Source organism: Ursus americanus, chromosome 20 (assembly GCF_024610735.1).
Source record: "Ursus americanus isolate L20-20 chromosome 20, mUrsAme1.1.p, whole genome shotgun sequence".
Lineage (NCBI taxonomy): Eukaryota > Metazoa > Chordata > Mammalia > Carnivora > Ursidae > Ursus > Ursus americanus.
In genome coordinates, this window is record NC_142146.1 from 9117119 (window position 1) to 9132010 (window position 14892).

A 14892-nucleotide genomic window follows, 5' to 3' on the forward strand; every position below is an offset into this window, starting at 1 on the left:
TAAACTGTAATCTTGGATGGGCAAGACCACATCCTTCTAGAACCTCCCCTACTGGGTATCCCTTCTGGAATGATGGCCAACCACCTTGTTCAGAAAACTTGGTAGGCATCTGTAAAACACCCAGTGTTCATAATCAGAGGCATCTTTTAGGGAAGTCATCAGGCATCCACGGTGCCTCAAGTGGAACTGGCCATGACTTTGGAACTGGTGATTTCTTTTTTCTTTTCTTTTTTTTCTTTTATAAATTTTTTTAAAGGTTTTATTTATTTATTTGACACAGAGAGACAGCCAGTGAGAGAGGGAACACAAGCAGGGGGAGTGGGAGATGAAGAAGAAGCAGGCTCCCGGCCTAGGAGCCTGACGTGGGGCTCGATCCCAGAACGCTGGGATCACGCCCTGAGCCGAAGGCAGACGCTTAACGACTGCGCCACCCAGGCACCCCTGGAACTGGTGATTTCTACAAGGTCCTTGCAGCCCTGTAGGGGAGCCCCTGTGGCCCTGTCTCAAAGCTTTCCTGGCTCTGGGACGACCCACTCCCCTTCCCCAGCATGGCACAAAGGCTCAGGCTCCACCAGGTGAGTGACCGCACACTCATTAGGTTACTGGGAGGTACAGCTGAGATTATTCATGACAAATGCTCAGCCAGTGCCTGATGCACAGCAACCACTAAGTAAAAATCAGGTATTGATAAAGATTAGATAATGATAGTGTTGCTATTTTGCCAAAGCTCCAGAGCATAAGGCTGCCTACAAAACTCATAAAATTCAAGTCCTGGATATGAATACACACTGAAAATAATCACCGGTTCAGTGCACTGGAGCACCCAGTGCTAGACAAGGCAAAGCAGGTCAGAGGCTTGGAGGCTCAGGCCTCAGACGTTGGGCTGCTGATGGCATGCCAGCCCCTCCAGCCTATCTGCGGGACTGGTTCGCACATGGTTTTCCTCCACACTTCAATTATCACGATGTAAGTTTTCCACCCCCAGGGCAGCCTCTTGCCAGGCCTGATGTCTTGTTTGGTCTCTGGGCATCTCCAGTTTTTAGGGAAGTCCTGGGCCTTTTGATAGGCCTGGCTTGTTCTCTGGACTGCATTTCACGCATTCAGCCAGAACTGAATACAGAGGTCATCAAGCTAAGATTTCTAGCTAACCAGTACATTCTCTGGCTCTCCAACCCCAAGGTCCAGGTGTGGCTAAGAAGGTGCTCTCTCAGTCCAAGGTGGCCACCACAGATATTTTAAATGAGGCTTTCTTATTGGTTCCAGCCAGTGGTGTGCTGGAACCAGCTAGGGCCAGCTCATAAGAACTGATTGGGCATCTCATCACACCTTCACATTCAGGATTATCATGGTGGTAGCCTGAACTCAGTCCTGATGGGAGTAGTCACCACAGAAATCAATACATGTTACAAATTGTGGTGCTTTTTTTTTTTTTCTGAAGAGCCAATCATTATACACTTATCAGCATATGATGGGCTCCCATCTCAATTTCAAGCAAAGCACCACTTTTGAATGGCTACTTAATGCAGACACCAAAGATTTTTTGAATGAAATGTACCACCTAAATGAAATACATCTGAATGAATGTACCATCTGAATGAAAATACAAACTGAAAGTCCAATTTATTTATTTTTTTCCAAATGTAGGTAACGGAGACTACAGCTGGTGAAAGATAGGGTGGTAAATGACAAGTCAAGATCACACCTTTTGTTCAAAATAAACCCAAAATACTAATGTTGGTAAAAATATCTGTAATAAGCTATTTGTTTATTGGCAGGTTTTGAATTTTTACTCAGCATGCAAGAGAGTTATATGTGATAAGCCACATACTTGCATTGGGGAAATCATTGAACAAAGGTATTGAACAATGTACCTAGAAACAATATGGAAAAACACTATCTAAATTTTTAACATGTTGTTTCTTATTCTTTTTTTTTCTTTTGATGTGATTTGAACTGTGTTTCAATCCTAACATTGGTGTGTCTTCTATAGCCCTTCTAGTGTCTTTTTCCTTGGTAAAACTGTACCAGTGATTCATAGTCAGGCAGCCTTATCTTCTATCCCTGTAAGACCTGTTTGAAATAAACATTGAAATATTATTTCTTTTAGACAGAAAAAAAATGGGATGGCTAGTCATCCCAGTTGACTAGGGGAGTCAACTCCTTGTTCACACGCTGAGCTGTGGACCCCTGGAGCTGAGACACCAGAGGCCAGGTTGTGAGGCTATGAGGTAGGAGTGGAAGTAGGGGCTCAGTCATAGTGGACCTTGCCCTCGGTCACCCCAGAGCTGGACAGGTCTCCATTGCAGAGTGTGTGGAGTGGTGAATGAGGCCTGTCTTCCAAGGCACCTGTGGACATCTTCAGCCTGTATTTTCGAAAGGCCTTTTGAATAACAGCAGCACATCTTTCCTCTTCCTTCCTTTTGGTGGTGGTGACTATGGGTTCATATAACTTCTTGGAAGGGTTGGCTTCCATGAACTTCTCTTCCATCATCACTTTCATGCTGTCCAGGCCATCAGAGTCACCAAGTACCCTAGTGGTGAATGCAAAGAGAATATCCAGGCAGTGGAGACGATCTCCACTCACCATGGGCAAGTCCATCATGAGAAATTGAAATTTATTTGGCTTTGCCACACGCAAAGGCTCAGGAAGGGCATCAGCAAAGTCAGAAAGAACAGAATATTTGATGAACTGTGTTGCTTCTGGGTCAAACTTTTCCCAGACTTCATAGAATATCTCAAAGTCATCTTCACCCAAAGGGTCCTCACTTTCTTCAGTAGCTGTGTTGAAGTTCTCTAAAATCACAGCAATGTACATGTTGACAACGATGAGAAAGGAGATGATGATGTAACTGACAAAGTAGGTGATGGCTATGGCAGGGAGGTGACGGCTGTCTAAGTTGGGGTTGCATGAATCCTTTGATTGCAGCATGGGCTTGAGGAGAGCATCCCAGCCTGCTGAGGTGGTGATCTGGAAGAGACAGAGTATGCTGCCGACGAAAGTTTTGAAGTTAAATATGTCATCAATTCCATGCTCCTCCTTCACTCTGCAAAAACAGCTCATACCAAAAATGGCATAAATAAACATAACCAGAAAAAGTAGAAGACCGATGTTGAATAGAGAAGGAAGAGACATCATCAGAGCAAAAAGCAGAGTCCTAATTCCTCGTGCTGCCCGAACAAGTCTCAGGATCCGACCAATCCGAGCCAAGCGGACAATCCTGAAGAGTGTTGGAGGGAAAGGAATGTGCTCCTGGTTCTCCAAGGCAGAAACCATTGTACCTTAAGAGAAGGAGATAGGGCAATTAATTTCCAGCAGGCACCTGCTTTCAGATCCAACCTGTCTCTCCTGCCTTGGAATCTTAGTGGGACCAACTTTTATCAGTACTTTGTAATTTATGCACTGAACAAATTAAGAACTTTCTTTATCAGTATCGGGGAAAATATCTATCTGTGCCTTAACTTGGAAAATAATTACCGAGCACGGTACAACTTTAGATGGGACTTTAGATGAAATAGGATGTCTATAATATTGAAGACACCCAAGGAAAGGAAAGAGAGTGCAGTTTATGAAAGGCTATTTTGTGACTTATACGCTTGAAGTACATTATCTGTGTTGGGCATTGAAAGTCACTCATGGGATAAAAAATATAATAGTTTTCCATATTTATTGGATACATAGAATGGAAAGCAGAAAAACTAAGGATGGATTCCTTCAGATTCGTGTAAGGAAAAACTTCTGATACTGATTGATGGTTGGCTTGAACTTGAGCTATCAGTGGAAATTGTGGAACTTCTAACCCCAAAGCTCCTTAAAAAGGCAGGTTCTAATTTGTATAGGGGAATTTGAACACAACCTGCTACAGGTGAGGATAGGACAGGACTGGAGTGAGATGGTGGTGTTGGGATGTTCAACTCTTGTGGAACTTCTAACCCCAAAGCTCCTTAAAAAGGCAGGTTCTAATTTGTATAGGGGAATTTGAACACAACCTGCTACAGGTGAGGACAGGACAGGACTGGAGGGAGATGGTGGTGTTGGGATGTTCAACTCTTGTGGAAGAGTTCTCATATTTGTCAATATGCTCATTCCAAGGAAGGACTCCTGAGGTCCACTCAAAAAGCTTAAGGGACTAAGTTGGAAATACTTTCCTTATTGTTGTAGACACCTCCAAAAATAACATCTCAAGCAGAGGTGTCTGCAAACAGTGGAATATTTGGTCTAGAATGTCATCCTGTTCTCTCATTGTCTATTCTGTAAGCAAGTGATACAAGATTTGAGACAAGTCACATTTTGGCCCAAATATTATGGAATGGCTGGGACATGCTTGCCTTGTGTAGACATGGCCTTGCTCTTGCTCTGGGGGGTCCTCAAAGTCATTAGGGGTGATGGGCAGCCAAAATTGTCCGCTATCACTTAATGACTAAAGAGAACTAGTTCATAATATATTTCACCAACTGCCCAATTGTGTCAACAAAGCTGAATTCATAGGTTAATTGGGCAGTCAACACTAGTGAGATGTGGAATTTATTAAGTTCCAACTTAACAACAACTGAAGGAGGTCCACTATTTAAGGCTACCTCCTTCACAAATATTTCTTTGACTAACGAAGCCCATAGTAATCTATCCTTTATCTGAGCTCAGTTCCTCTGTGTACCATGGGATTTGGTGTGCAGTTAATTTCTCTATCTTTTTCTGACTTTAAGGTGAGTAAGTCCTAATACTTAAACTGCATTGTTAACTCCTCGAGAGGGATTCACTTTGGCTCATGCTTATTTTGTATCTCTCTAAAAGCTTAGAAAAGACGTTGGGAAAGTGCAAAGGCTCTGTGTTGGGTGGCAGATCTACTGGCAAAGGCATATAAAATGCTGCCCACATTGGTGAGTAGGATTTGGCTCAATGTGTGGATTTTCTCATCCACTGGAGCAAAATGCTTTACAGTGCTCTGCTGTGTAACTGCAATTGCCTAGCAGCTGTTCAAAGGATGGAAGTAAGAGATATCTCCACAACCTGCACGATAGCTGGCACTGCCTGGAAGGAGTTCAGTAAGTAGTGGAATAAATGAGCTGCTCTCTGCATAGTGGAGGAATGGGCTCTTCAAGTTCTCAGAGGGCTGTGCCAGAGTCATTCTACCATCATTTTCTGACATTATTTCTGCTGTGAGTTTCACCAGGACTTGGAATTGGAATTGACTGATAAAGATTAGCAGTCTATTTCACTGGAGGCGTGTGGAAAGATCTGTTGCTAAACTTTACCTCCATAAACTTCATGGCTTAGAAACCAGAACAGACTATGAACTGTACCATTTTTTTGTTCTTGGAAACATCTGCATTGCTGCTGTAGTGATAGGAACCAAAATATTTTGATCTCACATATCTGTTTAACACATCATTTCCGAAATAGTACAAAAGCTTCCACTTGTGAAATCAGTTTTCATTGTCTAATTGCTTTTTGAACTATGAGAACGGCCCCTGGGTGTTTGCACACAATTACAAAAAGTCGAATTATCAGTTTAGTTAAAAGCAAACTGCAAAAACCCAGAGTGTAAAGTCTTACGGTTTAGCCATGGAGAATTTAATTTCAAAGTTTGTGTGTGTGTGTGTGTGTTTTATAAAAAGGTATATGGCAACAACCCTTTTTTTCTCTATTCTTCTTCCACAAACCTTATAGTTAATGCTGCCTGTGTTAAGAAAAATATACTCATTATAGAGTAAGACTGATTGGTGAAGGGGGTCCTAGCAATTGAGACAAGCATAGTTCATGCTGTGGTTTAAGTTAACATAGGATACAGAATAAAAAGAAAGCACTGCTTGTCCTCATGACATACTCTTGGAAGTACAGTCTAGGCTGGGCCATAGAGGTCCTATCTAGAAGGCAAGAGAAGGCTTAGCAATATCACAGGCGTGTAATAATTGTGATCTGATAGCCACATGGATTTTGAACTAAGGAAAACCATGGGAACTAAGTACCAAATCCTTAAAACTAAAAGATGCTCATGAGAGCTTATAGTTGTAATGGAAAGGTAAAACTTTGACTCAGTTACCTGGATTTACCAGATACCCCCACAAAGACTTTAAGGTCATCTTAATTTTGTCTATCTCCATTGAATAAATGGATCCACACAATTATTTAACTCTCTATTTCAGTTGTGTAAACAGTCAAGGGAATGAAAATTGCCCTGTATCTCCTAGCAATTTCCCAGTAGAGAATGGCATCAGTATACCTGTTTATTTTTTCAGAAACCACATTAAGCCTAATTTGTTGCTTTGCGGATAGTTTGGACATACTTCCAAATGAAAAGATTTACTTGTAGCTCTCAGATTAAAGACCCTCAGGCTTCTGATATTACTTACTAACAATAGAAAGAACCACGATCACACAATCAAATAAATTCCAGCCAATGGTGAAGTAGTATTGCCTCAAAGCTAAGATTTTGATGAGACACTCAATTGTAAAAATAACCACAAAGGCCAGGTTGAGACGCTCAAGGATGATTTTCGTGGCTTCAGGCTGGTCATTTGATTCAGCCATCATGCTAAGCATGTTGAGGAAAATGAGGATGATGATGATGATGTCAAAGACCTGGCTTGTGACTAGGTCAAACATGAGACCCTGGCATTTATTCTGAGAGGGAAAAGAAAAAAGGAATCTTAGATCATTTTGCATTGTAAGAATGAAATCATATACATAAAAAAGGCACATACAACAGAATTTGTCCTCTCTTACAACTGAAGCAGTTTCTTGAAAAAATGCATACCCTTTTTAAACAAGAAATTCTTACATTTACATTTTCATTTAAATTCAATTACATAACTTTTGAAGTTGTAGGCTTAGAGCTTTAATTCCATTTTAAAACGAAGAAAATGTTTGGTAATGACATAACTTTGATTTGATGGATGATGTTTTGCTGAAATAAAACAGCTCATGTTGGATTTAATAATAAAAAGATGAACTTTGGTTTCTGTATTTCATCTTTTCCTTTATTTGGGCTTCAATAATATTAATGCAGATACCTACTCACATAATTATGTTGGACGGAATGGAATTAACATCCCCAAGCCTCCATTTGTTAATTCAGAATAATCAGACCTAAGTATACTTAACCAAAACTCTGTATTCAAGCAGTTCTTGAATGCCAATTTTCTAAATATGGTTCACTTGAAAATAAGGCTGGATAAATGGGATTGTGAGGTAATGATTACTAAAAACAGAGATAGAAAAATAGATTATTTCATTTTACTATTGAGGGTGAACTTACATATTGGCTGGTACATAGATGGTCATACTGCTCACAAAGTAAGTCTATGTTAATTGCTCCAGTACAGGTTCCAGCTCAAGTTTGCATGCCTAATCCACCATGTGCAATGAAATGGCTCAGTTGTCTCACTATATTTTCTGTAATCTAAGAGCTGTGAAGCACTACTTCTCTTTACTTAGTGGAAAACTATTCTTTTTTTTTTTTAAGATTTATTTGTTTGTTTGTTTATTTATTTATTTATTTATTTATTTATCAGAGACAGCCAGTGAGAGAGGGAACACAAGCAGGGGGAGTGGGAGAGGAAGAAGCAGGCTCATAGCGGAGGAGCCTGATGCGGGGCTCGATCCCATAACGCCGGAGGCAGACGCTCAACGACTGCGCCACCCAGGTGCCCCATTGTGGAAAACTATTCTTAAACACAAACTCAGACATTAATATTGTATGGTATTCTTGACTATAAATTGATTGTTTTACAATATATGTATATATTAAGGTATTTTATATTATATTATAATCTAATCAAAATATACATACACTAGTCTATTTAGAAAACTCATAAACTGCTGAGAATCATTTGTAGAACCCTAGGTATCTATTATGGTAATCAGGCAAAAGATGATGTTGGTTTGTGGTGGTAGTAGTGGAGAGAGATGTAAGCATTTAGGCTTAAGAGCTAATATGGAAGTAGATGTAGAAGGAATCAGAGAGTGTTTGAATGGAGGTGGCTACGGGAAAATGATAGGCTGAGGCTATAATTTTTGGTTGGTGGAGCCATTCAAGAGAACAGAGAATGAGGCGTTTGGAGGGAAATAATAAGCTCTGCCCTGAGAACATTGAGTTTAAGGGGACAGTGGGGAATCTGAGGGCCTTGGGCAGGTAAAGGTATGGGTTTGGAGTTCAGGTGCGAGCTGGAATGCAGGTGTAGAATTCAATGGCACCAATACTGACATGAATTAAAACCATGAGAGTGGATGATATCAGTCAGGCAGAGCAAGGGCGATGAGAAGAGAGAGGGTAGGGACAGCACTGGAGGATACTACATTTAAGTTGGTGTCTTCCAAATTTTGTTCCAGAATCATTAAAACTTTTATCAAGGAGTCTGCAGAAGAAACTTGAAAGTCAATTGCATTTGCTGTGTGAGAACGCGTCTAGGAAGTCAGAAAGGACCTGGAGAAAAGATGCTTTTAAGGGTGCTCTCCAGGAAATCACAGTGAGTGGCAAGAATAACAGTGAAGGAGAGTAAGCCTAGACCTAATAGTTTAATACTTAGAGAAACAGAGGCGATCAAGGATACAAGTTACCTAAACTGGAAGATATCAAAAAGCATTCAATATCACTTTAGAATGTACAGGGAATCCTACACCTCAGTATCATTTTTAAATCAGTAATGAAGCCCCCCTGTATAGATGGTTCAGAAAGAATCAGAAATTATTCCAGATCCCTTCCTCTATTGTTAAAAACAAAATGCATCACTACTCAGGTTAAAACAGCTAGATTCCAAACCCCCCACCCCCATGCAATTGCTATTCATTTGTTTCAAAGGTCAAAATAATATTTAGATTTCAGAGATAAAAAAGTCTGTGGGGAGATAAAGTTGTGAGTTAAGGTTAACAGCTGATTTAAAAGTCTTAAGTCAAATTCAGGGACATCTGGAATATGTATTTATCTCATGCAACACTGCTCTCTGGAATATAAAAGTTAAGGTAAATGTGATGCATTAACTGGGGAGATGATACCTGCTGGTTGGAATTACTCCTTGTGAAGTCCGAACTGGAATTACTCCTTGTGAAGCCCTGACTACACAGGGAGGGCTATGGCATGACACCTATTCCCAGATGAACCATGTGACGAACATGCCAGAAGACATAGTTAAAGCATGGAGGTGGAAGCTTGCCTCAGGTAAAGTAGTCCTTGCCCACTTGAAGCTTAGCATGCCCAGTGCAGTGGAGAGGCCTTGAAGCTGCAGCTGTGTCATTGCAACTTCTGTTTGGCTATGTGCTGCCTTGCTTGATTTCATATTCTTTATGAAATAAACAGGTAAATATGTGGGAACCTTTTGTGCCCCATGATTCTTTTAGTTAATTTCAAATCTAGGACCAACTAGTATTGAGTCAGTGGTTGCACAGCATGCACATACAAATAAAAATTCTCTTTGTCTTTTTTGTTGGCTCAGGTTCAAATAAGAACCTTTCCAAATATAATTGTATCATTAACCTCTCAGTAAAAAATTCTTCATTGTATAAATTCTAAACACTTTGCCCTAACATTCCCAGATATTTTTAGTGCAACACATATATTTAATCCTAGTGAGATGGACTCTGTGTGTACCCTAAAACATACTCTTTCATTCAATTAATAATTACTGAGAATACACTTTAACCCAAGCTCTTTTCTGAGTCATGGGAATAGCAGTAAACTAAACATACCTTTGGTAACTTGGGGTCTCGTGTTCCAGTGAAAATCTCCAAATCCTATACATGCTTCAAATATCAAGCCCCTCTTCCATACTGCTTTCCTGAACTTTCCCACTGACCCTGCCTTGAAAACCTTCGAACTTACTTGTCAGAGCTACCAACTATGCCTAGTGTATTGCTTTATTATCATAATGCACTCAAGTTCTAGCTCCTCAATTACATTGCAAACACGAAGCATCTCTGGAGTATCTGATAAAGCAAGATTCATCGAGAGCAAGGGTCAGCAAACTATATCCTGTAGGCCAGATCTGGCCCACTACTGGTTTTTGTATAGCCCATGAGCTCAGAATGGGTCTTACATTTTTTAATATTTGGGGAAAAACTCAAAAGGAAAATAAAATTTGGCATGTGAAAATCAAAGAAATCCAAGTTTTAGTGTCTACGAATCAAGTTGCACTAGAACACAGCCATACACATTTGTTCTATACTGTCTATGGCTGCTTTCTGTTACATGGCAGAGCTGAACAGTGGTGGCAGAGACCACGTGGACTGCAAAACGTGCAATATTTACTATCTGGCCCTTTTTTTGCCAACTCCCGAAATAGAAATTTTATCATAAATACTGGTGGAGTGGAAGTCAGTATGTATGACCTAGACTTTATACCAGAAAAGACTGGTAAAATATATTATAAATACATTTTAGATTGGTCAAGATTTAGTCAAAACTATAACAAGATATCACCTGTCATCATTCTCACACCTGTCAGAATGGCTAAAATCAACAACATAAGAAACAAAGGGTGTAAGTGAGGATGTGGAGAAAAAGGACCACTCACGTACTCTTGGTGGGAATGCAAACTGGTAGAAAACAGTATGGAGTTTCCTCAAAAACTCAAAAATAGAACTACCTTAAGATCCAGCAATCACACTACTGGATATTTACCCAAATAATACAAAAATACTAATTCAAAGGGATACATTCACCCTGATATTTATAGCAGCATTATCTACAATAGCCAAATTATGGGAACAGCCCAAGTGTCCATCAACTGATGAATGGGTAAAGAAGATGTGAGATATATATTATTCAAAAGAAGAATGATATCTTACCATTGGCAATGACATGGATAGAGCTAGAGAGAATAATGCTAAGTGAAATAAGTCAGAGAAAGGCAAATGGCATATGATTTCACTCAAATGTGGAATTTAAGAAACAGAACAAATGAACAAAGTGGGGGAGAGGGGAAGAGAGAGGCAAACAAAGAGACAGACTTTTAACTATAGAGAACTGATGGTTACCAGAGGGGAGGTGGGTGGAGGGAAGGTAAATAGGTGATGGGGATGAAGGAGTAACTTTCTGTGATAAGCACAGGGTTATGTATGGAAGTGTTGAATCACTACGTTGTACACATGAAACTAATATAACACTGTATGTTAACTATACTGGACTCTAAAATTAAAAAAAAAAAGATTTAGTTAAAACAAACTATTACATTTACATCATTGCAATGAGTATATACTAAGCACCTATTGTGTGCTCACTTAAAAGCAAATGAAAGTTGTTGCTCAAGTTCTTATCATTGAGTTTGAATGTCTAATTTTCCTTAGGACTTGAGCCAGACACCAGTGTATCTAGGTCTTTGTTGAGTTCTTAGATAATGTCTGTAAACTTAAAAAATAAAGGAGAACAGCACTGCAGAAATCTGAGCTCAAGACCACTTAATGGATCTATGTATTTAGAATGAATCAATTGCTCTCACCAGAGGTCTTGGAATGGGCTTTTGAGGTTTTTTGGATCCTAATTTTTTCATTGCATTATAGTATTTCTTCTGTTCTTCTGTCATAAAAATGTCTTCACCACCTAAGTATATAGAGAAGATGTGAGCTAATTATCATTAACAGTTTTTTTGGAAACAAGTTCTGAATTTTCAGAAATAGTTTCAAAGTTACATTATATTCTATCAATAATTCCTAAAATTCCCATGGGAAGCAAAAGAAGCTGAACTCTATAAGAGGACTGAAACAAGATTTAAGTTAAGGAAAGGAAAAAATGTTACTTTTATCAGCTATATCTTTTTAGAATATGAACAAAGATTACATACTCTTTGCAAACATCCACCACATCTTTAAAAAACTTGAGTATATTTTAGGTTGCATAAATCAAATCACAGTGCAAGAAAAATAGATATTAGTAACAAAAATTTAAACAAAAATCTCACAAATGGCAATTAAATATCTCCTAAATAAATGAATAAATGCATATATCACTATTAATAAAATTTCATAAATTTTCCAGACCCATTCTCAGGAAAAAAAAATTTATAGAGCTTTAAATGTTCTCACTACTGAACAAGAACAAATAGAAATATGAACAAGAAAAATGAAAGGGGGGTAAACAGAGGGGGAAATGAACCGCAAGAGACTATGGACTCAAGGAAACAAACTGAGGGTTTTAGAGGGGAGAAGTGTGGGAGGATGGGCTAGCCTGGTGATGGGTATTAAGGAGGGCACATATCGCATGGAGCACTGGGTGTCATACGCAAACAATTAATCATGGAACACTACATCAGAAACTAATGATATACTGTATGGTGACTAACATATCATAATTTAAAAAAAAGAAATATGAGCAAGAATTTTCACTTCTGGAAATTTTAGGAGGAAATAAAATATCTAGAAATGCTGGTAAATTAGAACAGAATTCTTTTAAAATGTATAGCTAAACTTGCACAAAAGTAAGAAAAATCTCTGGGGTCTGAAAATCAACAGTGATCAAAGAGTAGTAAATTAGCCTGAAGCCATTGTTGGCCTAAGAGCATTTGCTAATCTCTGAAAAACTAGAATCTTGGGCCTTAATAACTACAAGGGAGTCATGGGGAAAAGGCTGTGGGTTTATGCCAAGGTTCCTGCATGAATCCGAGACTCCTTAAGTGCTGTCGATGAAAGGGTGAAGAAGAAAACAGAAACTGTCAATTGGCAGTGGAAGACAAGTAGGAAACTATGTTAGTCTGGACTATGGATAAAAACCAGTCTTCCCTGACGATCTGTGAATCCAGGCCTGCCTTGATGAAGGTGTGGGATTTGAATTTTCACCACTACCAGTATGGACCAAAAATATACAGCCCTAGGACAGTCTTTTCAACAATGGTGCTGGGGAAACTGGATATCCACATGCAAAAGAATAAATTTAAATTCTTACTTAACACCCTACACAAAAAAATAACTCAAAATACACCAAAGACATAAATGTAAGATCTAACAACAAAACTCTTAGAAGAAAACATAGGGCAAAAGCTTCACAACACTAGATCTGGCAATGATTTCTTGCATATGACACCAAAGGCACAGATAACAACAACAACAACAACAACAACAAAAAGACAAATTGGACTTCATGAAAATTTTAAAATTATGTGCATCAAAAGATACTATCAGTGGAGTAAAAAGGCAACCCACGGAATGGGGAAAAATACTTATATATCATGTATCTGATAAGGGATTAATCAGAATACATGGAAAACTCCTAAAATTTAACAACAACAACAACAACAGCCAATGTCAGAGAAATTACTATCTGTGTTCTCTTCTAGAATGTTTATGGTTTCAGGTTTCACATTTAGGTCTTTAATCTGTTTTGAGTTTATTTTTGTATATGGTGTTAGAAAGTGGTTCAGTTTCATTCTTTTACATGTTGTTGTCCCGTTTTCCCAGCACCATTTATTGAAGAGACTGTTCTTTACCCATTACACATTCTTGCCTCTTTTGTCATAGATTAATTCGCTATGTAAGTATGAGTTTATTTTTGGCCTCTCTATTCTGTCATGGATCTATGTGTCTATTTTTGTGCCAGTACCATACTGTTTTGATTATGACAGCCTTGTAGTATAAAATCTGAAACTGTGATACCTCCAGCTTTGTTCTTCTTTCCTTAAGAATGCTTTGATTATTCAAGGTCTTTTGCAGTTCCATACAAATTTTAGTGTTATTTGTTCTAGCTCTGTGAAAAATGCTGCTGGTATTTTGATAGGGATTGCATTGAATCTGTAGATTGCTTTGGGTAGTATAGACATTTAAATAATATTAATTCTTCTAATCCATAAGCATGGAATATCTTTCCATTTGTTTGTGTCATCTTCAATTTCTTTCATCAATGTTTTAGTTTTCAGAGTATAGGTCTTTCACCTCTTTGGTTAAATTTATTCCTAGGTATTTTATTCTTTTAAGTACAATTGTAAATGGAATTGTTTTCTTAGTTTCTCTTTCTGCCACTTCATAATTAGTGTATAGAAGTGCTACCAATTTCTGGATATTAATTATGTGTCCTGCAGCTTTACTGAACTCATTTATTACTTCTAGTAGTTTTTTGGTGGAGTCTAGGATTTTGTATGTATAGTATCATGTCATCTGCAAATAGTGATGGTGTAACTTCTTCTTTAACAATATGGATGACTCATTTATTTTTCTTGTCTTGTTGTGGCTAGAAGTTAACCAGGTTGTTTCAGGATGCCTGGCAGATACAAGTGCCTTCAGTAATTACATTCATCATGGTACTATGTATTAATACTATTATTCTGAGACTGTCCTATGTGTGTGTTGGGGGATAAAACAAAAATGAGTAATTATGGAAATTTTTAATTCTATTATTTCCTGTGCCCATGAGAATCAGTTTTCTCAGTGTGGAAAAGAGGAGATAGAGATTACTATTAGAGAAGAAGTTAAGTGAAAACCTTGTAGTTCTGAACTTGAATAACTAGCATTCATATTTCCAAATACATTTCCTTGAAGTCCTAAATTTGAAGTAGTGCTGCCCGCTGAGAAAACATTGAAGCAATGACAATGAGCATTTCGGGTTGTGATCTCGGAATACCACCCCCCCCCCAAAAAAAAACAGAATTCCTTAGCGAAATGGCTGATTCTTGATCTGGCACAAAAGTGGTATGATTTAGCCCTGAAATATCTTGTCATTCCAGAGAGCAAGGAATCTATCAAATGGGAGGACCTGACTTCAATCCTAACTTTAAAAGAATATTAATTGATCAAAGAATGAATAAATGAATAAATATTTTATGAAAATGAAAGACTCAAAGAAATTTGAATGTTGGCTGGATATTTGACAAATTTAGAGAACTCATGTTAAACTTTTTAGGTGTGGTAATGGAATTGTGGTTATCTTTAAAAAGAGATATGTTTTGAAATATCTGTGGTTGAAACAGTGTGATGTCCAT

At 38.4% G+C, this 14892-nt stretch overlaps 1 protein-coding gene across 1 annotated transcript in view; it reads right to left on the reverse strand.

The window, feature by feature from the left end:
• Positions 1 to 1619: 1619 nt before the first annotated feature.
• Positions 1620 to 14892, reverse strand: part of SCN11A (sodium voltage-gated channel alpha subunit 11) — a 79899-nt gene continuing 66626 nt past the window's right edge. The window contains exons 24-26 of the mRNA XM_045798218.2: positions 11428 to 11528; positions 6349 to 6619; positions 1620 to 3279 (exon numbers count right to left, since the gene is read on the reverse strand). Of these exons, the coding sequence (XP_045654174.2) occupies positions 2249 to 3279; positions 6349 to 6619; positions 11428 to 11528 (1403 nt within the window). The 3' untranslated portion in view covers positions 1620 to 2248. The remainder of the gene's footprint in view (positions 3280 to 6348; positions 6620 to 11427; positions 11529 to 14892) is intronic.